The 26823-nt window shown below is 40.2% G+C and overlaps 1 protein-coding gene across 2 annotated transcripts in view; it reads right to left on the reverse strand.

Annotated features, from left to right (window-relative positions):
• The window catches only part of FIGN (fidgetin, microtubule severing factor), a 128507-nt gene extending 111410 nt beyond the window's left edge, over positions 1-17097 (reverse strand). For both annotated transcript variants that reach the window (XM_035132656.2, XM_035132646.2), the window contains exons 1-2: positions 16417-17097; positions 15336-15532 (exon numbers count right to left, since the gene is read on the reverse strand). In XM_035132656.2, coding sequence (XP_034988547.2) covers positions 15336-15360 — 25 coding nt within the window. In that variant the 5' untranslated portion in view covers positions 15361-15532; positions 16417-17097. The remainder of the gene's footprint in view (positions 1-15335; positions 15533-16416) is intronic.
• Between the last annotated feature and the right edge of the window lie 9726 nt (positions 17098-26823).

Below are 26823 nucleotides of genomic sequence, written 5' to 3' on the forward strand. Positions count from 1 at the left end.
AGCATTAAAGCTAAAGAGATTGAGAAAAAGAAGCAAGGTTACATTCCCTGTATGGTCTATGAGTTTGACCAAACTGCGGGAGGCAGTGCAAGACAGGAGTGCCTGGCGTGCTATGGTCCAAGGGGTCACGAAGAGTCGGACATGACTAAACGACTAAACAACAACAATGGTCTATGAATGTCTGCAGCTACACTACCACAAATATTGGGTCCAGGTTGCACTTTATCATCAGTGGCTGTACCATGACCTTCTTAAGGCTCTGGACATGAGACCCTCACATAAAGCTGCATTAAGCACCCCTCGATCCAACCAGCCATACTCTTCTGACTAGATCTGAGCCACGAGGGACGAGGATTGAGAGAGCTTGTAGTCAGCTGCATTATTGCAAGCATTGTGGGTGGTAGTCAATTAAATTTTACTAAGAGTAGGCCCACTGAAATTAATGTGCATGACTAAGGTCCATTAATTTCAAGTGGTTTACTTTGAGTAAAACTTAGTTGAATACCACCCCTAGTCCATTTCATCAGGCCTCATCAACTAAAACTAATGCCACAAAACAGGGAAATATGTAATACTGGGTGCTTCCCTACGAACGGCCGTAACCATGGAGTCAAAAATGTTTGGAAGATGAGTGCCTTTATCCTCAAAATGTTGTGCAATCAGTTCACAGTGTATCTTTACAAGGTCCCATGGGGTGTCCTCCATGGGCAACAACCTCCATACCACCCTAAAGAGTTCTGCTGGACAGCTGTTTGAGAATGCAGTAGAGATTGTGACATCTTTTGCTGTCCCCTGCCACATGGTAGGCATGATTGTGTTCCCTAACTGGTGTTTGGACAGAGCTTCCAACCAGCTGCACTATTGTTGTAATCCAGCCTGCTTCATTGCCTACAAGTCCACAGAATTTCAGGCAGCTCCACTGCACCAGAGAGGACACTCAAGAGCAGGCATCCCCAAACTTCAGCCCTCCAGATGTTTTGGACTATAATTCCCATCATCCCTGACCACTGGTCCTCTTAGCTAGAGTTCATGGGAGTTGTAGGCCAAAACATCTGGGGGGGGGGGCTCAGTTTGGGGATGCCTGCTCAAGAGTAATCACGCCTCTGGAGCTTTAAGTCTTGCTGTTCCACAATGCAAGAAGGGCCTTGGTAGGATTGTCAGCTTTATCCACTGGAAAATCCTCCACAGCATTCGGGAATCCATCACATTCCGTAACTATCCAAGGATGGACCTGCAGGGGGAATGTGGCACCAAAAGCCACTAGCAAATAGTCCAACCATTACAGTGCAATCTCTCTTACTGCACCCTCCCCATTACTTGACCACTAGACATGCCATCTGCATCAAAGTCCAAACTGAGGTGCCAGGCCAATGGCATCTTGAGATAGCCCCATGGTTGTCATGGAGGTCATGAAGTCCCAACCCAGTGCAGGCAACCTCTTTTCTGTGTTCAATGACTTTCCACACTTACATCTAGCTTTCTTGTGTACCATAGGCAAGTCCCACTTTTTGTCTTCAAGGCACTCAAGATATTGTTAATTAGTCTCTTATTTCCCTTTGCGGTGAAAACACACTGCCATCCAGAGCTAACTTTCCAGAAGAGGGAAGCTACAAGCAAAATAGGTCTGAGAGATAGAGGGCTTGCTTCCATTTAAACACCAAATAGCCCAGTTATGAAAGCATATTCATAAGTACAGTAGTGGAATTTACTCATTGCCTTTAGATTTATCCTGTCCTATCCTAAAGGCTGTGTTTGAAAAAGACAGGCTTGATCACCCATCACCTCACACAGGAAGTATACATTCAAATTCTACTAATGAGTAGCAAGACATTAGCACCCATCTCTCAGTTGGATTGTAGCTTACTCAAAAAAAACCTTTGAGGCTTGGCTGAAGCACAAAATATCAAGCACTAATCCTTTTGCTAGTCCCACTTTGAATAGTGAGGGTGTTCAAGATATTTTTAATATTACAAATTCTGTTTTAAAGGTGCCATCAAAATGGGGCCATGGCATTATCTAATGAATATAATGCCACATTACATGAGTCATGGTCACCACCTTAGATAACATTAGGAGGCTAAATGTGATAAATAAAAAAAGGTGAGTTGAAACCTACTATGGCTTTAAAGAAAAGTAGAGGAATAAAGTTACATTTTAGTGGCAATTAAGCCACAGAACTTTTATATTTCAAATGAAGGTTTTTAATTTCCATTCCTCACTACAAAGCTACATTTGACTGCTGCAGTCAAATGCAATGCATTTTAAACAAGAAATTAAAAATTAAAAAGCATAAACTAAAACTGCAGGATTTTTAATATTTAAGAAAGTTTTCCCCCATCCATAACACATTTCTATTACCATGAGGACTAGAAACATTTTTAAATGCACTGCAAATCAGTTACTGAGCATATCACTGAAGCTTTCTAGGCCACACAAGGGTAATGCCCACACTATAACACAGATGAGGAGGAGGAGGAGGAGGAGGAGGAGGAGGAGGAGGAGGAGGAGGAGGAGGAGGAGAATATATTTATTCCCCAGCCACTCTGGGGTTTATAATTATAATTATTTTTAAAAGTGTCTGGAAGGAATGGTGTGTGTATGTGTATGTGTGTACACAAATGGTATAATGATGATCACTGAGAATAAGCAAGTCTTTAATACTAGTAATGTGTCATGTTAACACACTTTCAGAAAATCTTTTATAAAAAGAAACCATTGTGGATTTTAGATAACTAGGAAATCCACAAAAACCTGTCTTCATCTCTTATATATGGAACCAATCTTTAAAGTTCTGTGTTTGTTAGCATGCTGGAGATATAAATACCTAAATACTATAGGTGTGCATATAATTTATTAAATTAATATCCCACCCATCCTCCCAAAGGAGTCCAGAACAGCAAGAGCTTGGCCACTTGAAATGTTCAAGGGCAGGTGTAATGGTGTTAACACTCTAAATGTTTCTTTTTGATGGTACTCACATGGTGGATACAATAGACTGAGAGGTGAGAAGTGGGGCTCTCAAATCTCCACAGCATGTGCCATAGTGACTTAAAATGTTTTAATTTATTCCACTTTTTATTTTCCCATATTCATTTTGCTTGGAAGTGTATTACGCCATAGAATAAAATACCCAATTGTACAAGAATATATTAAAATTAGCCCAAGGAACTCTTACAATGATTCTTGAAAATATTCAAGCTTGAACCAGGAAACCTCTTGGCTTAGAACTGTAGGGAAACCACTGTACAGCAAAACACATTTCTTGTGAAATGCACTTGCATCCTATAACGTAAGAGTTTTTAGCCCTTAAGACTTTCAAGATCAGACTGAGCAGATATGGTCCCAATTTTATTGCAAGCCCATTGTAAAGAGTGGCAGGGGATAAAATAATTGCCAATGAAGTTTCAGAAGCCAGGACAGATTTTCCAGAGGTTGGATATCGGTGCTCCGCATAGTAATCCCAAGCTCTCTTACTAGGGAGCAAGTTCCACTGAATTGAACTGAATTATGAGGAAACATGTTTAAATTAGGACTGCACTGTAAATACCACAAACAAGCAGAAAAAAGGCATTTGTGTTTAGCAGCCAAAATACCATGCCACAGTTATTCAAGTTTACACTAAGAGAGCTGCCATATTTATAGTGTCAGAATTCACATTCCGCCCATCCCCTGAACAAAATTTTGCTATAGTTCTAAAGTATAGATGGTTAGATATTTCTGGACAAATCCCCACGTTAATTTTTTAAAAAGCAGATAACATGGACGACATAATACTGGAGGCCTAATTTGGTATTTAAAAAGTGGGTATGCAGTCAATAGTGCAGCTAACACCAATTGTTCCTTGCCCAATCCAAGGAAACAATCGTTTTTTTTTTATTGCGTACATGCCCCCCCCCCCTCCAATCAAGTCAGTACAACATATTTGGTTCTCCTCCTCCTCCCCACTTTTTCCTCAAACCACTCTGGTAGGCTAGGCCAACAGTGCATGTGACTGGCCCAAGGGTTACCTAGCAAGAGTCATGGCTGAGTAGACCTGGATCTAGCCAACACACTGACTAGCAAATGAAAAATATGAATATTATCTTGCTTAAGTGAATGAGATAGTGTTTCAAGCCATTGGCTGAGCAAGTTGTGCCATCGATGGAGGAGCAGCAACTCCCACAACACACACACACACACACACACAATCCATCTATCCATGCACACATGCAAACTCTTTTATTACAACAATCAATTAAAAATTGTAAGATTGAAACAGGTTCTTTTGCTCAAATATTTGCAATGATAATTAATTGGAGGGGAAAACAGTACTTAGGTTCAGCTCCCAGATGCCTGCTCTTTGTGTAGCTGTCCGTCGACAAATCTGACCATTTAACATTACTTCACATGGCATTTTGGGGGCGGGAGTGGGGGTGTTATTCCAGATAAACATTAGAGTTCATTTCTTCCTCACAGTGAGCTAAAGAGCCAAAAGACTTATGTGCGACTTTGCTTTGAGTCTGTCTCAGAAAAAGAGCGAGAGAAAGAGATTACCAAATGTGTCTTGCCTGATGATAAACGTACTTGGTTTTGGCTAAAAGCAGTAATCATATCAGTATCCCTTGTTATGTCCAGCAAGTTTCTTCAGCATGGATTTGTCTTCAGAAGCACACTTCGTGGGACTTTTATTAAGTCCATTTGAAAAGAGAGTAAGTTTTGGAGGGCAGAGTAACATTGCAAGGGGCAGCAGGATTGCCAGCTTACACTTGGCTTTTTGAGATGCAACATGAAAAAGGCACCTCTGCTTTTAATACACCAACATGCTGGCTAATGCAGCTTTTCACATCGTAGTGCTAGAGAAGTAAAGAAAAAAGAAACCTGTAGAATATATCTTCCCCTTCCATATTGCTATTAAACACAAAATGAGCCCCATCCTGCTAGGGATTTGGTAATTCTTCATGTACGGGACAGCATTCTTCAACCACTCCAGCTGCACACAAATGTACAGATTTTTAAGTATGATAAAGTCAGCAAAGAAATGACTATTTAACAAGTTCATCTATCTTTTGAAATTGAGGCTGCAATTTTATGAGCCCAACTGAACTCCAGCAGGACTTACTTCCAAGGAAACATGCCTAGGATTGGATATAGATGATATTCTTTAAAAAGGAACATGTTGTTCAAAATGAGAATGGGGGCAATAAAAGCTTCTTGAAAAGAATGTCTCAGTTAGTGTAATTGTACAACTGCTTGCAGCGTAACATGCAACAGCATAACTATAGCTAGCCAATTTTTTTTTAATGCATCATCACAGAGGTTTGTTATTTGTAAGTATATCAAACCTATTAAGGAATCATTTCCTGGAGTGTTTAAAACTGAAAAAGTAAAAATAAAATCACTTGCATATGTGCAATATTACCTGCAAAATGCTCACAAATAATAAGACACTTCTTAAAGCAAGTTAATAAGCCTAAACCTACTTTTTTGAAACAAATGTCTATGCAGACACCAATATCTTAATTCACAAGCAATTTTCTTTCACTATTATTTTTGTTGGAAGATTACTATACTTCTCATTCTAACATTAAAATAATTCTGGAGTTGGAAAGCATTGTTCCTGTAGTTATTTTTAGGGGAGGGAAGGAACAAAAAGCTAAGAGATCAAAGCACTCTAATTTGAGAAGTGTGCCACTGTTTTAATAAAATGATTATGAAAGATGCTTCTAGTTCAGGAACAAAAGCCAAAGTTTGGCCTTTGGAAACAAACAGCAAAACTAAAAGCACACTTACCGTGTTGCTGTGTACACTTGCTTGCCATTCAACATATTTTACTTTGAACTAATTTTAGGACATGCACCCCTCATTGTATCCTGCAAACTTGGGAGTAAAATTCTTCCTTACAGTGACAAAACCCAATTCAGTTTAAAAACAACCCCATAAAACTAAACAGGAATTTATTGGCAACAATATCTTAAAATAAAGTTACGTTGCATAAGAAGTTTCACCAAGGTTTAAATAGTGAATTAAAGATACAAAATGTTTCAATAGCACATAAATCAATCATTTCCACAGACATATCCACTGCACAAACATCAGTTAGCTTTAAAAACAACCACAACAACTACCAGCCCTTAGTTCTTTAGATATCTGTGCACCCAACAATTCCATAAGGCTAAATCACTTTACTTATTTACGTCACGATGAAGAGAGTGAAAAATAAGAAACTAAGGAACAAGTCAAATCCTTCCCCAATGTATGGGAAGGCTGTAGGACACTCCTACACTTGGAGTAAAGCACAGAAAAGGAAAGTTATTGTCCTGGGGAACTAGATCATCCCAGTTATTTTCAAAGGTATATTAAAGTGAGAGCCAGTGTGGTTTAGTGCAGGGATACACAAAATAGGGCCTTCAGATGTTGTTGGGCTCCCATCATCCCTGATCACTGGCCATGCTAGCTGGGTCTGATGGGAACTAGAATACAACTGGGGGGGGGCACCAGTTTGGCTACCTCTAGTGCAGTGATTTCACCAGGACTGAGAAGACTCAGGCTCAAATCCCTGCTCTGCTACAAATCTCCTGGGTGGCTGTGAAACTCTCTCTCAATATGACACTCGTGAAGAAAAAACTGCAGAAAGGTAGTGTACGCTATCACAAGTTCCTTGAAGAAAGTATTAAATATGAAAGGAATGAAACATTTTAATAATCCATGCTCTTAAATCCAATACACTTTGCTGAAAGCTAAAACAATGTATTTTGAAAAAGTAACATTTTAACATGGATGTGTGTGTCATAAAAAAAGTCTTCCCATTGTTCAACCCCCATACAAAATGTTCTACTAATTATTCTACTATGAGTCATTCAATAAAAATAGCTGGAACTATGGAAAGGATCATGAAACTGAAAAGTCAGTTGATAAACCCTAATAAGCACGCATTCAAAACATGCTCAATTGTAAGGATACATCCCGATGTAGGTCACTGAGAAGTACTTCATCTCGTAGTATCTTTTGAATTCTTCTGGTGGTGCTGCCCTGACTATTTGGTAAAACTAAAAGCCAACGAAATCTTTAAAATGTTTCCTCAAAATGTGATCTATCCTACTAGCAAACACAATTGCTGTCACATATCAGAACACCTTCAGCTGAAAGCAACACGAGTTACAAGTGCTCTCCACTCTATAGCTTTATACATAGAGATAATGAGCCAGTTAAATCCAAGCATTACGGCAGTCGAAGAATTTAGCAGGATTGATGAAAGAGTAACAAAGGAAAAGCAGGAGAAAGCTTACACAGTATATACTTTGCCACATACCACTGCATGGCATATAATTAGCAACAGTTCATAGTAATGGGGTTAATGAAACAAAGATCACAAGATGTTTCTTGTTCTTTCGTTTCTTCATTAGCCGTTTCAAATATAGATTTGCTTCAATAAGCTTTTGTGTTCAGATCACTTACTCTGGAGTAATCCCAATGATATTGATGGGCTGGCATCTATGCCAGAGTCAATAGGGCTTTTTAGCAAAAAAAATGTGCATTTAAATCTCTCCCCCGCTTACTTCATTATATTGAAGGCAATTATACACAAATACATTCATTTGTGAAAAAGCATTTGCTTGCTGATTACCATTACAAGACATTTTGTGAGAATTTGCAATACAATTCTCATATTAAGGTGTTATTTCAAGGTCTTTCTTTTCTTTTCTTTACTAAACAGTCCAGTTCAGAGACTTCCTACATGTCTTTGATTTGGACTCAATATATATTCACTCAGTAACTTCTTTTCATTAAAAAAAATGCTTAAAATGCCTCTATAGGAGTGCAATCTTATATTCCCACTTCTGTCTCCTTCTGTGTCTTGAACAGCAGCTTAGCATAGAAAGCAAACAGGTTTCCTGGCACAGAGATAAAGTGATCAGAAAAGATTTACAGGCTAGATTTCTGGAGTTTCAGGCTGCTCTTAAAGGCACAATGCAGGTACTGTACAGTAATTAGATGGCAACTGTCACAGCCCAATCCTATTTGTGCGTACACAATGTTCCAGGGTATTTACTTGAGAGTAATTGTTCATAGTACTGCATAGTAAGTAAGTCCAACTGAATGCACTGGGGTTTGCTCTTGACTAAACACACTGCACATGCCCATGTCCCATTCAATTATTTACTTTAAAGCAAGCATATGAATTAAAATGCTGGATTAAAATCCATGCTGCTAGATTCAGCAAAAATAGTTATTTGTAGAGATACAGAAGATAAATATATATAGTCAAATGCTCTCTCTCACACACACACACAAACCCACACCATTTTCCTTCTTTCAAACACACTTTGCTTAAACTACCACAGGTGCGTGTGCCTGAAGTATTCACATTACAAACCCAATGGATAAGGAATTTAATTTGTATAGCTCTCTCTACGGAACATGGCTTACAAATGCCAACAACAAGGAATTCAAAACAGGATCAATTCTTTCCCCTTCTTGGAAACAATCTTATAAGTGTCCAAGTACTTGACAACATGAAAGAATATTGTTGCTTCTCTGAGCTCTTTTGATATCTCTCTCTGCATGGTGGAGCTGTTCACGAGTGATGGGAGAAATGTCTTTTGAAAATAAATGGCACCTCTTCAAGTGTGTTCAGATACATCCTGGCTGGACCTTCGGTTATAACTTGAAAAGGATGCTTGATTTTTAAATTTGTTTTAGGTATCAGATTGTGATGCCTGTAACAATCTTCAAACCTTATTCTCGCAGCACCGACTTTATGAGTTTCCCCCATGTCAACACAGAAGGCAGAAAGTAATGAGACTGGTGAGGAGAGGTAATGGGAGTAAGGAAAAGAGGATGGGGTTAGGCAATTGTTGCTGAACATCCCAACAAACTAAAGTTCACACTTCAGATGAGACATACTGAAAAGGTTAATGCTACTGTACTTAATGGTTTCTTCACATCCATAAGCATAGCTGTCACCACGTACTTACACAGAGCACTAATCACTTCACAAGAGTGGAAGCTCTGGTACAAATTGTTGTGCACAGGAGTATGTTACCCACATGCAGCCTGATTCTACACAGGCATACACACACTTACTCAGTAAGCATGCAGATTATTACAACATCACTCTTTCTTCTGGCCTTTAAGGATACCTAAGAATTACACATAAACAGGTCCCCAGCTTATACAAAAGAAAAATGCAGTATATTAAGACGCTGAGCTTTGGAAAATAAACTTGGGGAGAATTAAAATGCTGATTTTAGTCACACTTAAAACATTTTTTTTTAAAAAAAAATCCCTTAAAGAGATTTTTTTTAAAAAAAAAAACCCCTCAAGATACAAGTTCAAATGCTAGCTGTACAGTTGTCATAAGACGACTACTATGATTGCGGCTTCAATTCAATTCTAACTGGGTACAGAATTGCAGACTTCAGCTTCTTCCATAGCCAATATTAACCATAAGCTTTACATCTATTTTTATTACATAGAGATCACCAAACAAAGAAACAAGACAGGAAAACCTGGGAATCTTGTGTAGGGTCTAAGAGGAAAATTGTCCTAGCTGTGGAGTTTCACAAGAAGCTCAAATATTTGTGTCACTACAGATCAGCTAACATTAGCACACAGACAAAGCAGTGAATTACACTAAACTGAGTTAAACAGATAAGCTATCCCCAAAACTGTATTTGGACATATTGAATACAACCAATGGGCAGGAGAGTCGAATTAAATCTATTATTTTGAAGGTGATGTAGGTTTAAAAAGAGAAAGGAGGCAATGTAGTTTTGTGTGTAAATGAATTTAAGTGGGTATAAATAGGCACACAAGAGATCCTATATGACCCATTGTTCATTCTGATATGGAAAGCGCTATCAATGTCTTTTTGCAATAATCTTTTTAGGATATTACATTTACATTGTACAGTTATTTCTTGAACTGCACTTGAAAACAGGCTGTTAAATTCTCAGTTAATAATGTAAATTAAGGTAATATCCTTCAAGGATACGCTTATAGAATTTACACTGTTTCATGACAAAAACAAATGATAAATTGGCAGCAACAAATATTATTTTTAAACAAACGTTAATAAAACAGATTGCCACTAAAGAAAAATAGCTACATTAGTTCTGCATTTCGGGGGGGGGGGATCATTTCCACTTTAAATAAAATTTAGCCTTGAAATTAAATGTGCTATAATGAAGCATCTCACATGTACCATTTACTGACACTGCCAGAACAAGAAGCTGCCTGTCATTGTTCTTCTAGCGCCTTGATATCCAGGTACCCTCATGAAGTTATGTTGATGAAGAGAATTCTAGTTTGCTTTAGAGCAGGATAAAGTTCCTACTCCTATAAAAACTTGTTTTGGGGAGGATACCCACTGATATTTTACTGGAATGACAGAATTCATTGTGTTTTAGGACTTTTATTCTCACTGGTTAATCAACAGGTATTTTGATATTTGCTATTGTAGAACTAGCAAGCACAAGCTTACGCTGCTTTTCAAATAATATGTTCCAAGCCCCTCTTCCTACAAAAATGCTGGCATATCTAATTTTAATTTGACCTTCCTGGAAGTTTCGCCGTCACTCACACTGTGTGGTAGGCTGACTATACAGACTTCCATTTTTACCCTCATCCAGCTTCTCACCACTATATTTTGAAGGACAGAAGTTTAAAGAATGAAAAGCTAGGCTGTTTGTGTATATCCGGTTGTACAAGTAATGCTCATAATTAACACTGCAGCATGGATTTTACACCTGGAAGATATCCTTGTGCTTACATGTATTTTTGTGGGGGTTGGCAGCTTATCACAACCCTATGCATGTCTACTTAGAGGTAAATCCAATATAGTTAAATTATCAGGTAAGTGGGTATAGGTTTGTCTATTAATAAAAGGATGCTAGACCCCGTGCTACGGTACACTTAAAGCTCCCAGATGTTTCCCATAAGATATATCAGTTTTCACTTTAAAATATAGCACTTCTAGCAAAGAGAGTTTAATAACCTGTAACCATAACCATGGTGTACAATCAGGAATTTAAAAGCATGGGAGTGGGAGAATCTGCTACAAAATAAAAGCTAGCTAAATTCCACATATTTTACTACCAAAATGTAATTGGAATTGGATGACTCTCAGTTAGCCCACTGTGCTGCTTTCGCCAACTATTACCATGTCTTCACGGAGCTCAAAAGTATGTTGATTTATTAGTAGATGTACATAAAAATCAATAGAATCAAAGTTAGTCCATTATTACCAACTTGGATCATTTTGTTTGTGTTGTGTTGTATAAAGAAAGGCAAGTTAATATTTAATGTTTCTTGTTAACTTTAAATCCTTTGCTTATCAATGGCAGTGTGGGGGTGGGGGAGAGAGAGAGGAGAAAGAGGTAAACACGCTGATGAAATACTTTATCATGCTGATTGACAGAAAAAAATGCTCCATTACTTCACAAAATGCCCGTATAACAATTCCCTCCCATCAATAAATCATGATGAAATTCCAGTTAATTAAAACAACATTAGTCAATAAACCCGGCGCTTTTTGTAAAGTTCTACAATGCAAACTTAAGTTCTTATAAAGCGTATGTTAACTGGGGGCAAAGAGCCAAATATTTTCCTTTATCAGATCTAACAACGCTGGATGAGACTAGCAGATTAAAAACATGCAAGGGAGTTTCCTACATACAGCTATCATGCTGATTTTGTATCATTAAAATGGCTCCCAAACAAGCAGATTAACTGATTAATTGATGATTAAGACTGCAGGAAGATCAGACATTACACCCAAATACTTCTTGCATGCACACACAGAGCTAACTAATTGACAGCTACACACACATCAGAATGATCAGTCTCCCAAAGCAATATTTTAAAGCACGCATGAACCCCTCTTTCAGCATTTTCAATTATATTTCTAAGTTCAAGTTTTGCGGCCTAAAGCTCTAAAAGAATGAAAGGGGGGATTCTTCAGTACACTGTTATCAATAAATAAACTTTTGAAATTAATCACATGATCATAAAAACTAGCAACAGAACATAAATATAACCTCAGTATTAATGCAAGGCACTCACAGAATATATTCTGGGCCAACATGCACCAGAAAATATTAGGAATAAAGCTCTCATGCTGAATTGCTACCATCAGAAAGAACTTTGAGAAAAGTTCCTTGATGTATCAGATATACTGATGGTGGGGGCCATGTATTCCATTTTCTGTTATGTTTATATGGACAGTACCTGAAGCCAATGCTTATTACCAATGGTAAATACCATATTGTGTACCACATAACTGACACACACCCCACACTTTGTCCAATACAGCTGGTTACTGTTGTATAAATCTCTTTTGTCTGGGGGTAAGAAATGATGACTGGGCACCATGTTTGTATAGTAATCACATCTTGTTTCAAATATCACACATTAATAAAGCTTTTTCATAATAATGCAACAGACACAACTCATTAGCAAATCTAACACCCAAAGTCCTATTGCATTTTTGCTGAGATGTGGTCCAAACTGTCCACAAATAGCACTTGTTTTTCAGTAAGGACAGGGGAGTGCTAAAAAATGCCTCATTTCAATGAATACTTCATTCTCTTATTAACAAAAACCTGTCTGGCAAAGAAAATTCAGAACTTCTCTAGAAGTCCAGCGAAAATTCACCTATGTTGTGGTTTTCTAAAATTTTATTTTTAACATGAGTTATCTGTAGCTATGTATCCTTGTCTATGATACAACCGCTTACAGTAAGAATCCACATGCAGTGCACTTGTCAAAGAGAAGGTGGAAAGGGCAAAGATGTTCTTAACGGGTCTCCTGATGTGGTACTAAGTAATGCCAAATTTCTTGCATAAATACCAGCACCGGAAAGATTTCCCCGATAAAGAGCTAATGACAAATACAACAAAAAGCAGATTTATCAGAGGTTAGAAATCTGGGATTAATTTTCACTGTCTAAACCTTGCAACTGTCACATGGAAAACAAACTTACGAATGTATTTCATCCCATCAATGCAAGGAAACACACACACACACAAAAAAATAAAGCCTGAACCACAAACATTAAAGCACAAAAGCAACAGACTAACTGTTCTTAAAATATACATCTATATCAAAGGGAAAATATCATTCTTAAAATATACATCTATATCATAGGGAAAATATCAGATACAGCCTAATGTTAAACAACTCAAAACCAAAAGTGTAAGGAGGATCTGCTGACTCTGTTTTTTCTTAAAATTTCTTTCTGGGAGTGACAAACACAGAAGTCCATTTTAATTTTTATTCTGCAGATGAGGAGGGGGAGTCAATTCAAAGCAGCTCCCCCAACTCAGACCTAACTTTTCCCCCCTTGGAGCACCATCATGACAAGTGGCTGCTTGATAGATGTTCCCCTTGATAAACGACTTGTTCAAAAGAGACACAGTAGCTTTCATTTCCTGACCACCACACACTTTTAATTTGCAACAGCAGAACTGCTAGAGTGTGACTCAGTCCTACTCTCCAGCTTTTCAGGGTTCTGCCCCTGGCAGGCCACATCACTGGGCAAAACAACAACTAGGTGCATCCACTAACAGCAAACACTGCATCATGGTTTTTTCTTTTGCTATACATATATATATATATATATATATATATATATATATATATATATAAAAACATTCAGTTGCAGAACTGATTACATTGGCGCTCTCACACACTCTCATTCTCTTCACCCCTCCCCGAAAACTTGGCCGCTTTCAAAATCACTCTGCTGGTCAAGATATTCTACTAGGAAATTGAGAAGTAGAGGCGGGGGTAGAGAGAAGGAGAAGAGGGCAGACCCAGAGGGGTTGGGGGGGGGGAGAGAATAAAGTGCACAAGTGCCATACAATATACAAAGCAATGTCACCCAACCATGATTACTGTGTATTACTACTATTAGAATTATCATCATCATCATCCAGGAATTGCATTTAAACAGTGGCCACCATCCACCCCATCCAATTTCAGCCCTCAGCACACTATCCAATTCCCGATTTAAAATTTATAAATGTAATATCCTCATCACAAGCAGCAGGTCCAATCTGCTGTGAATATATATTACAGCTTTAACATCACAGAGGGAAATCTCCCATCTGGCAATCACATTCGCTCCAACAGCTCTAGGAAATAAAAGCCGGGGGGGGGGCAGGGAGAGAAGAGAAAGAGAAAGCCGTGTCTTCCTGCTCTCTCCCCCCCTCCCCCTTGAAAACATGTCTCAGGGCAAATTATGTGCATCTAAAATAAACAGTTGCTGTATTGATCGCCTCAAAGTCAACAAGTTCCAAATGCAAAATAAATAAATAATAATAATCAAATAATCATCCCTATTGTAACAGCGGCTCAGGGTTACTTTGGAGAGATATAGGCACCTACTAGCATCAGCCTAGGAGTGGACATTTGGCACTCAAGCTTTGCTTTGGATTCAGGTTTGTTAGGAAAGATCAGTGGTCACGTACTTAAGCTGACCATGAGGTTTTGCTCTGTCCTTATTTGCTTCTCCCACAGGCTAGTAAAAGTAATACAATTCGCTGTCCTTCTGTCACCCCACAAAATCCTAATTTTTGCATTTGTGTGCAAAACAAAATCTGCTGTTGTACTTTCTCTAAGCTTCTGTAACTGGACTTTTGCAAACTGCAATATGTTGAAATCCTCCCTGCCCCATTTCATCAAATCCCTCCAGGCCTATTTTTTTAAAGGTGTTGTGTAGAATGTGTCCTCTTACAATCATTTAAAAGTATGTTGCAATGACAAGCAGCTATATGGGGGGGGGGGGAAGGCCAGAAAATACACAGGTCGTTATTAAAACTGGAGGAGGGAGGGAGAAGAATTGGTTATTGTGCTCCTATGAATCATCTTATTTTCCTATCCTGATCTAAAACCTACCAAAAAAAGTAGAGGGAGGAAAGATATAAATGGCAGTATAGAGTAAGAGACAATAACTATTACTTTAAAATTAAAAAGAAAACATTTGCTGTGAGTGTAGGCATAGATATGTTCAGGGATTCCTCCCCCCTCCCCTTTTTACAGTCAGCGAGTTTACTAATTTACATACTATTTGAGTGTACACAGTTCACTTTTGGTAACATGCAACTTTAGCATTGCAACTGAGAACAAAAGTAACACTACAATCAAAGCAGAAATCAGAAACAAAATGATAACACACAAAAACTGCTTATTTACACACTTGAAGCTTTACCATTAACATCATTTATCTCTAGCCATATCCACATGCAAAGTCCTCAGATATATTTTTTTTCATCATGCGCTTAAAAAAATTATCTAGATGCTAAGAAAAGAGAAAGAAAGAAATAGAAAGACATAGATCCCAAAAACAGACATACCATAAACACTGGTGCTACTGATCATTTCTTGCTGGCAGCACAAAAAAGCTGAATTGGATTTTTTTTTCTCTTCCTCTTCTTCTCCTCCTCACAAGCAGGAATTCCAAAGGTTGCTTTTCATTAAAGCCACTTTTCCTCTCAGCTATCAAATGTCACTGCCTTGAAACGTGGGCCCTTTCGTCAGGTATTCATTTAACCTACATGCATATAATTAAGTGGGAAAGCAACATCAACAAAAAGGGGATCTCAGATCACAAGAGAAGAAAGAAAGGGGGGGGGGAGAGGAGCACATGACCACGAATACAAGTCCATGTCAATTTCACTCACTCCCATTGAAACTAACAAGAGCTCTAGGGAGAATAGTAATAGGATCAGTGGATTGTATATACCATTAAATTATACATCTTTCTCTCCGTTCCAAGCCAACAATACGCCCACCGTGCTGTCCCCCCTCCCTCCACGATGATGTGCTTACATTTTACTGCATCAGCTTCTCTTGACATATTCACGCCCCGCCACCCTGAACTAAAACACGGCAATTTAACCCTAACTTTCCCCTTCCAGCAATCCTCATTCGCAGTAATTTGCTTAAAAGTTCGTTCCCCCAATACACCTAAGTCGTATCTTATCCGCGCGTTCCTGCTTGGACTCGAATTTGAAAGAAAAAATTAAAGAGATCCACTTAAGCGAAAGTGGATTTGGCGGCGGGGTGGGGTGGAGGGGGGAGCTCTAAATCTCGCAATCGCGAACTCTTGGGCTCCTGACTATTGTTAGCAACGATCAGGGAAAGGGGGGGCAACCATCCACCGCGATGCTATCTCTTTACTTTCCACGCTACGCTTAGATGAGAAAAACGGAACGGGAGGAAAAAAGAGAAAAGAATAAACCAGTCTGGAGTATGTCCTATATTTAAATAGAGATTTAAAGCATTATGGCTTAGATTTAATATTTAAAAGGCACACGCAGAAAATTTGAAGCGCCCGTAGCCGCCTGGGATATATTTAAAATTATATAAAATTTTAAACAGAGCGGGCGGGAGGGGGGTGGATGAAGAGAGGCGAACGGCGATGGGAGATCTTACCTGGAGGTTTGGTAGAGAAGCCCGGTAGGTTAGAGCAGCATCGATCCTATCTGTTCGCTGATGAATGGGGGCTCGGGTTAAGTGAAGGTGCCTATGATTTGAAATCATTCCAAGTTTTTGAAGGGAAGACTGACTGCAGCCTCTGCCATGTTGGAATTTCAAACCCAAAACAGCTGCTTCGCAAAGAGCCAGCATGCCAGCAGCTGAACGCCTGCGCAGAGCGCCGCCGAGCCAAATTCAAATCACTTTCACACTCGGAGCCAAAGATCAGTTTTCAAAAAAAGAGGGAGAGAGGGAAGGAGAGGAGAAGGTGGGGGGGATATGGGGAGGGAGAGAGAGAGACGCACCAGATTCATGGGCAAGAAGAGGAGGAGAGGAAGCTCAATGGCCGCGCGCTACTGCCGCCGCCGCACCACCACCACCACCACCAGGCCCCTGGCTGCACAGGTCAGGTTACATGGTAGGGGCTGTCGCTTGCAAGGAAGCCTGCAAACACTGCCTGGAGGTGGCCGGGAGGTCATGGCAGAGCAGCCAGGGAGCTCTCCCGCCCCTCCCGCGGCCGCGAAAAGGCGAATCGGGAACTTGGGGAGTTGGGATCCCTGCTCCCAACCTCGCCTCCGCCTCCTGCAGCAAGAGAAACACTTCTCCAAGCTCGGGCACTTTCCCTGCAGCCGGGGAAGCGCCATAGCCCGTCCCACCCCCAACCCCCCGCAGCGGCGGCGGCGAGCGTCTCTGCCTTCCCGCCCCCCCCCCCCGGGGCCTGGTCCCCACCTCGCAATAAGCAACAGCGGCGGCGGCGCCTCCAGCTCCAGGCCCTACCGCAGCTCAGTGGCAGTAATGCCTCTGTGCAGCCCGCTCGCCGTCGACTCAGCTCCCTAGACTTTGGGATGCCGCGCGGCAACAGCCGAGAGCGGCTAAAGCAAGAGAGAGACCGGGAGGGGGGCGGGGAAGCCGATCCTGCTCTGTGGGCTTGCTCGCGAGTAAAGTCGCACTGTGTGCTATGGAGCTTTCCGCACCCCCCGGGTAAGGAACTGTGTGCGGCAAAGGGGATTGCAGCCTGAATGATGCAGGATAGCAGCAGCATGGGGGGTGGGGGCCGAAAAACGACCAAATACATTTGACTTCCCCCCCCCCCTAATAGTTGCATTTTATTCCCGCTGTGCCCACTTGGAAGTTCCTTTGCGTACAGGATCCCCTGCTCTCACTTACTCCAAATGACGTTTCACGGCACCGTCCTGCAAAAGTTCTTTCCTCACAAAGAAATTTTCCGCTGGGTTGAAGAGAGTGTTCGCAAATAAAGCCGCACTTCTTTCGGAATGGGACCCAGTGAATTCAGTCGGGGCTTTATTTCTTAGTAAATCTCTGCAATGGATACAGATGTAATATCCCATTAAACTCTTCAGAGTGTTTCCGTTTACTAGGATAGTGCTGTGGGACTGCAATCTTAGGCATGCTTTCTTGGAAGTTCTACTGAAATGCTCTCTGTTAATAAAAGGACTTCCCTGTGGATCCAAGTGGCAGCACCATCTGAGGTGAGGGCTGAGTACACCAGGAACCTCCCCCAGGATACATGGGAGTGGGAAGACAAAATACACCATGGCTGCAATCCTAAATGTTGAAGAGAAAAACAACTACTGTACCAGACTTTAAGAAGACATCTGAAGGCAGCCCTGTTTAGGGAAGCTTTTAATGTTTAATATAGTATTGTATTTTAATATTCTGTTGGAAGGCGCCCAGAGTGGCTGGGGAAACCCAGCCAGGTGGACGGGGTATAAATATATTATTATTATTATTATTATTATTATTATTATTATTATTATTATTATTATTATATTGCCAAGGAGCAAGTCCTGTTGAAATACTTGAATTAGTTCTGAGTAAATATACTTTGAGGTGTGATGTGATTAAACAGGCTTGCTTGGAAGCGAGTCCAGTTTGCATAATGATAGTTGTAAACATGCAAAGGGTTTGGCTGTACCTCTTGTGATCCTCTGTGTTATCATTTGCAAGTGTCAGTTTCTTCACCTGTAAAATGGGCATCGTTAATACTAATTTTTACTATAATCTCTAAGAGTTAATTTGAGCCCAGACTGAACAGAGATAAGTCTCTGGAACCAATTTTTACACAGCAAGTCCCATCTCTCCTTTATCTCCTATTAGTGAAATACCCCATAATTTGAGCCTTGAAAGTTGATTAGAAAGAATCTAGCCATCAGAGTGGCTCCTTGCAAATCCCTTGCTACTTACAGCTCAGGGAACATGCCCAGCAGCTTCAGGGGTTAAGTGTTTAGGATCAGATGGCCACGGCACCTTCTTAAGAGGTATGGATGGGTGCATGCTGGTGCTTTGATATCAGCAAATACATGTTTGCTTATGATTTGATATCTCTTTACAACTGAATGATTCATAGTTGATTATGTGAACTACCTCCATTGACTTTTACTGCATTTGCAGTGATGTGTAGCAATATGATAGTTCTGTTTGTGTTGTTAGAAGTGCCCCCATTTGTTTGTTTGTCTGTTTGTTTGTTTGATTGATTGATTGTTGTGTGAGGAACATGCACAGACAAATCCAAACCTTAGAGTTAGAACCTTTTTGATGGAATCCATTCTCAAATGCTTTGCTGCAGGGACCCACCAATGGTCTTTTGTCTTCGAGCAAAATCCACTTGTCACTTTCAGTGCCTTAATCAGAAGCTACATCTCTCAATCTGCGACACATTGCCCCCCTCCCCCACTTCAATGGCAAGCTGATGTTCATCTCGGGCTTTTCACACCCTTCCTTACCTTATTATGTTGGATGCAATTAATACTTTCTCACAGTCCATTTTGGGAGGGAAGAGTTATGTTGCCACATTGCATATGCAAGTTAAAAGCCCAGACAGAGGATCTAACATAGGGAGTGGCATTTTATCCCATGTTTCCCTTTAATCATTTATATTCTGCACTAGTACCTTGAGACTCACCTCTGTTTACACAGAAAATAAGCCCCAGTGATTTCTATAGAGCCTCCTCCCCAGGAACTGGGCATAGGATGGTAAACTTTTGGATTTTCTTCAGGTTAACACCAGTGTACTGGCAAAGCAGCCAGAAGGTGAGAAAGTTAGAGCAACTCAAACATCTCCTTAATGTTTATTCAAGTGCCAGGAGACTCAATGGGACATTTTGCATGCCAGAATGGCAAATTCCCAGCTCTATGAAAAGGACTGTCATAGAAAGTAGGATGGAATAGTCTTCTGTCCAGTATAAAAATAAATATCCCATGGAGCTTGTCTTTGTGCTGCTAGAGGTAGTTAACAGTGCAGTCCTAAACATCTCTCCTGAGAGGTACATCCCACTGAGTTCAGTAGGACTTAATCTCATCCATGTGAGTACAGAATTGCAGCCTTAATGTGGGACTTGTCAATCCATTATGTCTTACTCATGTGCATATAGTTGTTCACATTGCTCCAATTTTATGTGTATGGGGTTGTTGTTTTCTCCTGCAGGATTGCCAAGCTCTTTCTTTAACTACACGTCACCAACCATACAGCCCAAGCATGTGCATGTTTGCTCAGATAAAAGTCTAAATTTAACTCAGATGAAAGTCCAAGTACCATGCACACTTACTGGCAACTGTGTCCCAATATACATTACAGTAGTGTATATTATTAACTTGCATGTCCATCAGTTAACTATAGTTTTCAGTTAGGTGCAGTTTATATTCATATGCTTCCTTTCACAAGCCTCCCTTCGCTTGCATGCTATATATATAATACACAAATAATACACAGTCCATGTTGGTCCCTTCCAGAGTAGATCCTATTAGATTATTAAATTATTTCTCATAATATATGTAACCTTTTACAGCTTTAAGTCTGTATGGAAATATGTGCAATGTTTGGGACCTTGTGGTAAAGGGTGAATAAGAAATCAAATACCGGTAAGTAAATAAATCGTTCTCTGCATTAGGAGAAACAATTTCTGCGTGCTCATGGTGGAAAGGGGATATTTCCTCCTGATATCAGCCCCTCATGCCTTGTGGGTTGCCTAACCTTGAGCCCCTAGGCTGCACATATTTCCATATAGATTTAAATTGCTCTCCAGACACTTTGGATTACAACTCAGCTGCAGCCACGGGAGTTGTAGTCCAAGAAACTGGAATGCACCAGGTTGGAGAAGACTTTCCCACATCCTTACCTTTTCTTAGGGAGGCCTGATTTTCCTCTATGGAGAAAATAGCTCCAGTTCAGGGATGTTGATACCTTCTTCCTTCCAAGTAAGAACGCCAAGCAAGAACCTTCTGCTTTTCTTGTACATCCTCCCCAAATGAATGATCAGTGCTGACAGCTCTCATGGCACTGGTTGTGTATTTGTGGAAGGGCCACAGGTAAGAAACGGTGAGGGAAGAGAACATCAGATCTGAATTAGACACCTGTACTAATGGCCAGGGACAGTCTACAAACTTCAAGGGTCAGCACTCTATATGTGTCTCTCCCCTATTGCCACCCAAGACTCCTGCTCCTATGACCTTTATTGCATGAAGTGAACATTGCATCAACAGGAAGCAAGGCATTCGTTGCTGTAGCTCCAAGGCTGTAGGATAATATCCCACAATGTTTGGTTGTATTCATCCCTCCTAGCCATTAGGGGGCCAGTGACCAGACAGGCAGCCTTTTTGGTCATTACACGCCATCTGTAGAATGCTCTTTGCAGAGAGGTTTACCTGGAGGCCTCTTTGATGTTTTGTTTTGGCACCACGTAAAGGCTTTTAAAAATTTGTGCAGGCATTTCAGCATATAGCATAAGTTCCCTTGACTCTGTTTTTATCCGTTCTTTTGAATTTAATGGCTTTGTTTTGTTTTAATGGCCACTTCTTTTATTTTATTTTATCACACTGGGAGTTTTTAGTGAAGGGCTGAATAGAAATCTTCTAAATACTGTAAATAAATGAAACATATCTGTTTGGGAAGACCTTTGGTCAGTAAACAAATATTGTATGCCTGTCCAATATAATCTGCTGAGTTCAATGTCCTGTGCTTTTAATTTTAGTGTTGCCATTTTTACACAAGGATGTCGTTTTATTTTATTATAGATTATTGTTGTGAGCTGCCTCAAGCTTGTAGAATTTGGACACATATGTTATAAACAAATAAAGACATTTCCATAGGAACATAAGAAGCTGTCTTATTGCTCTGCAAAGTTTGGTATTGTCTTTAATGCACAGATAACCTGTGGCATTCAATAAGGTGCTGGACTGCAGCTCCCATCATCCCTGATCAATGGATATTCTGAATGGAGGATTGAGAACTGGAATCCAACAACATCTGGAGGGCCACAGGTTCTTAATCCTTTTATTTCTTTGTAGATAGATGGATAGATTGAATTTATATACCACCCTATACCCACAGGTATATCCTTGACTCTGACCGCCCAGGGTTTCACACGGGTCTTTTCTAGCCCTGTCTAGAGATGCTGAGAGACCTTTTGCATGCAAAGCATATGCTCTGCTACTGTCACATAGATTGTCAGGGCTGGAGTCAGACACAGGTCAGCAATAAAATAAGTAGATATCAGTTATCAGTTAACTCTTTGTGCAAGGAAATGGACATACAGCTTGGCCTAGTGGTCTCAGCAACATGGCCCAGTAGGCCTTGCCCCTATGGAGCAGTTGCCAGGACTGAAGGTCCCTTCCTTTCACCCTCTCTAAAGCTCCTTCTCTCCTAGACGGTTCCCAAGCAGTCTCAAATTGTGTCTGCGCACCTCTGATCTGTGTTCTGATCTTCTCATTACTTTGCGAGTTCTCAGAGACCAGGGAGGAGGGGAGCTTGTAACAGCAGGAGAGGGAGACTCCCTGGATTCTTCAGCAGTCTCTTGACACCTCTGCTTTGGCCTCAGAGTCTGAACTGCTTTTCACAGGCTCTTCCTGCTCACTAAACCCTGTTGCCCCTTCAGCATCCAGCAACACCTTCCAATCTTTTCTCTCTGACCTCTCCTTGGTTTCCTACCACAAATCCCCTGGCTCTGAACCTTCCTCCTCTGAGGGTTCCATTGAAGGCTCCCCAGTTGGTGCCTCCCACCACACCTCTTTGTCCGGCTGACATACATCTATGACGTCAGAACTGAAAGGAAGAAGAAGAAGAAGAAGAAGAAGAAGAAGAAGAAGAAGAAGAAGAAGAAGAAGAAGAAGAAGAAGAAGAAGAAGAAGAAGAAGAATTTTATCATTTATATACCACCCATCTCACTGGGTTGTCACAGCCACTCTAACAATGTGTTAGATCAGCCTTCACGGTGTCCAGCCAGCATGAAAGTTGGATTACCAAACATCTGGAGAGCACCAGCTTGGCGAAGGCTGTGTTAGGTGTTTCACATAGGGGAGGATGCTCAAGCACTAAAGATAGCTCTCTTCTTCCCCAGTACTATTGTTTGTATGCAGAAGGACCAATCCACAAACAGTAAATGGTTTCAATTTATAAGAGCTGATTCACTTAGTTGATCCAAGATGGGACTAGAGATTTAAATATCTCCAAAGACCATTCAGATCATTTTAATAGGGCAAGTGCTGCATAAACTATATTCTTAGATAAAATTAATTATGGAACAAAGTTCCATATTTTCCTTGCCTCCTGTGCCACTACCTCCTGGCATGTGTGCCATTTGTAAAAAATAAATGAATGAATTCCTGTTCATGTAAAATAAACCCTTTGTACGTGCACACATTCTGTTTTTCTTGCTAAATAAGGAGATGTCACCATAACCTGTGGACATTTTGACAGCTCTATGAGAGCTAGTGCAGTGTGTTGGAGGAATGAACTGTGAGATGAATCAGTTTGGCTCTCACCTCAACCATGCACTTGGGGAACCTTAGGTGAACCTGTTAGCATCAGCCCTCAGCACAAAAGTAATTTGAGGTCTACTATATTGGCCTACTATAAAGATTTGTTGCAAGGCTCACAGCCTATACACTTTTACTTGGAAGTTAGGCCCAGTGCCAAGCAAGAATACAATTCTAGGCATGTCTGCTGATTGCATTCCAAGTACGGATGAGACACTACTCCTGCTGATGTTATGTATTGTGCCCCAGAGTGCTTAAATCACCACTAACATCAGCATGAAAGGAGGGTAGCTCCATCAGGTCCCCTTCTGTGAGGATTGCAACTACCATGACGATGGCTGCCTGAGAGAAGAACTGTGTGGTGGGAGTAACCCTGTTCTCCTGGCCAAGTCATTGTCACCTGCTCTGTTCCTAGATCTGGTGTTGGATGGAGAGTACTTCCAGGGAGGGACTGGTTTTTATCAAGGACAAGAGAGACAGAACTTATATCAGGAGGCGTTGTTTATATTAGCCAGCCAGAAATCGGCATAGACACATCTGCATTAGGAGAAAGGTGACTTCAAGAACTTGAACTTAAGCTTGATTTTGCCTCCTTTCTCACATTCCCTTTTCCGTATGTGCAAGGTCTTTTTAGACCACAAGCTTGAAGGCAGGAACTGCCTTGGTACTGATTTTTGTTAGCTGCTCTGGGAGGGTTTTGACTAAAGTATACATTAATTTTATCATTTCTGCTTCATAAATTATAAAAGGGTATAAGTGGCAGAAAGAGAAGGAAAGAAGGAAAGAAAGAAAGAAAGAAAGAAAGAAAGAAAGAAAGAAAGAAAGAAAGAAAGAAAGAAAGAAAGACATTTTATAAGAAGGAGATTCAGGCTGCACTCCTATACACATCTACTCAAAAGTAAGTCTCATTGAGTTCCATGCGGCTTGCTCCCAGAGTAGTATATATTGGACTGCAGCCTCAAGAAGAAATATTTTTATATGTAAGGTATAAAGACCTCAACCTTCTCCACCAATCTACAGTAGAATGCAACAAATGGAATCAAAGCAAAAACTACATCAATAAAACTGTTTCTCAACCCCTTTATACTATTACTCTACAAATGGACGGCATCACTTAACAATATTGTGCATTAACAATACAATAAGTTCTCTAATAAGTTTCCATGAAATGACAATTTATTTAAAAACTCATCATTTGTAATTCTATTCTCATAAGACCATTTAGATGCATGGGTCTTTTCAATTCTAATAGACCTGCTAATAGTCCCTCACAAAAGAATTTATTCAGGCCCTTGACCTCAGATTGATACAACTGCACCACATAATCAGAATTAAGAGATGAGTCAAAGTAATATTCAGTAGTATCAAGGGGGTCAAACTGGTCCTTCAGCAATCCATGTACTATACATGCGAAGGTGATTTCGAAATCACTGCAGCAACCCCCTTCCCTTTGTGGTGTCTGAAGCCTTTGTAGATACTTTTAGGAACAGTTTTGCCAATAAAATATTTAGCATACTATTCATACAGTCCATAGATTTTCTTTGTGAAAAGAACAATAGTGGAAAATCACGATTATTATTATTATTATTATTATTAAGTCTACTGAGCGGGATTTACAGGAAGGTCTTAGAGACCTGCCAATATACATTTTTATATTTTAAAGGAACACAGCAGAAACCCCTGATTCAATTCCACAGCAAATGAAAATAACTGTAAAGTTATATATAAGAATTGATAATCAGATTGAGGTTTTCCTACTCCATAGGAGTCAGGTAAACAGACCACGACAATCACAAATATTTTCTACAAGAGTAAGCGCCCATTTTGCTTGGGGGAGAAGATTTGGTCATACAGCGACCACAGTTTGGATGTAACAGTAAGCTACCGCTTCACATTATGTGAATGAGCCTCGGACTTGTGTGCTTTCCCCTCTTCTTCCCTGGAGTGGTTGCAAGAAGATCAAAAGAGTTTGCATCTTTTTAAAACCACTCATTACTCATTATGTCTGAATCTGGGTTTAGTTTTATGCTTTAGATAGGGGTAGGGAACCTTTCCCCTATGACTCACAGGAAAAAATCAGTTGGGTGTGGCAGCTGGTACCAGGCATAGTAGCAACCAATGTTTGCTGAAGCCAGAGCCATAGGCGGGGTGGCAAAAACATATGATCTCCTTCATATAGCTGTCTGGTAGGTAGGAGGGATCAGCAAAAATGGGGTACTCTGACTTTCAGGAATAAAGTGCTTTCTGGTGCAGCAAAGCCACCAATGGATACAACCTATTAATTTCATTAACTCTGTGTTGGGTTATGGCCAAGAGTGTTTTAAAAAACAAAGTGAAGAGGTCAACTCATCAGCAAATACAGATCCCCTTGCCTCCAAAGTAGAACGCCATCATGAAAATACTTTACACCAGCTTAGGTTCAGGCCCAAAGTGTATAAAGGTTTTTCAGAACAGGCTCCTTAATTCCCTTGAATCTGCATTATGTTATGTAGTCTGTTGATGCTTGAATTAATGTGCAAGTTGTTAATCTCTCTAGACCTGGATTTAAAATTAGACAAAGCAATAATTAGTTTGGCACCATCATTTTGCTACCCAGAGAGTAATAATATAGGTCATAAAATACAAGAGAGCCCATTACAAGTTTTGGTTTTTTTTTAACACACATTGTTACTGGGGAAAGATACATAGGTGCAGAAATTTGAAAATAAATTATGGTTAGGCAGCAAAATAAATTAATGGTTTTTTTTGTGAATCCAACCCTATGGGTGATCTTTTCATTTTTATTAGCATTTTAATGCTAAAGTGGCGAAGCAGCCACATCTAGAACCCTCAAGGAGCTGCTGTTACCAATTTACCAAGGACTCCTCTATTGCATCCATGCTGACCTTGACACTGTTGTGGCAGAGTCAGAGAATGATGGGACCTCAGATACCACTGAGCACTGCTAGGCCAGACAACTTTCAACTTGTTTCCCCTGAGACTGTGGACTAACGTGAGGCTAGTCCTTAAAGACTACTCATTAAAAAGCCAAATTCTTTGGCCATAGACAATAAATAAATAACTTAATTGAAAATAAAATTAAGGATCAGGATTGTGATGTACAACAAGCAGTGTTTTAACCATTTCTCCTCACACCAGTGTCAGTGACACCCCCCCCCCCAACTGTTATTGATACTGGGAGTGAAGCTTTCATTGATATTAATATTTAGATTTTCTAACATTGCAATAATCACTTTGGAGCCTAGTCTGAATGGTTTCTGAATTCTGAACTTCCCCCACCTCTAAATATTCCGGAAAACGTGCCTAATTACATTCTGAGAATACAAGCCTGAAACAGGATAAACATGGAATAGCCACATAGAAAGCATAGTCCTTTTGTATGTGCATCTCAGTTTGTTTTCAGGACAAATGACTACAGAGGAACAATGCAATTGCTTGCATTGGCTACTTTGTCCTGCCTTCCAATCACTCTTGCTTTATTTTTAGTTAAACATGAGAGATCAGGAAGTCATCAAATATCATAATTGGTCTTGATTTCTCAGGATATTTTGAGCTACATGCCATATCCAACAACAGTACATTGGCATATTGTCC

The sequence above is a fragment of the Zootoca vivipara genome, chromosome 1 (genome assembly GCF_963506605.1).
Source record: "Zootoca vivipara chromosome 1, rZooViv1.1, whole genome shotgun sequence".
In the NCBI taxonomy this organism is placed as follows: Eukaryota; Metazoa; Chordata; class Lepidosauria; order Squamata; family Lacertidae; genus Zootoca; species Zootoca vivipara.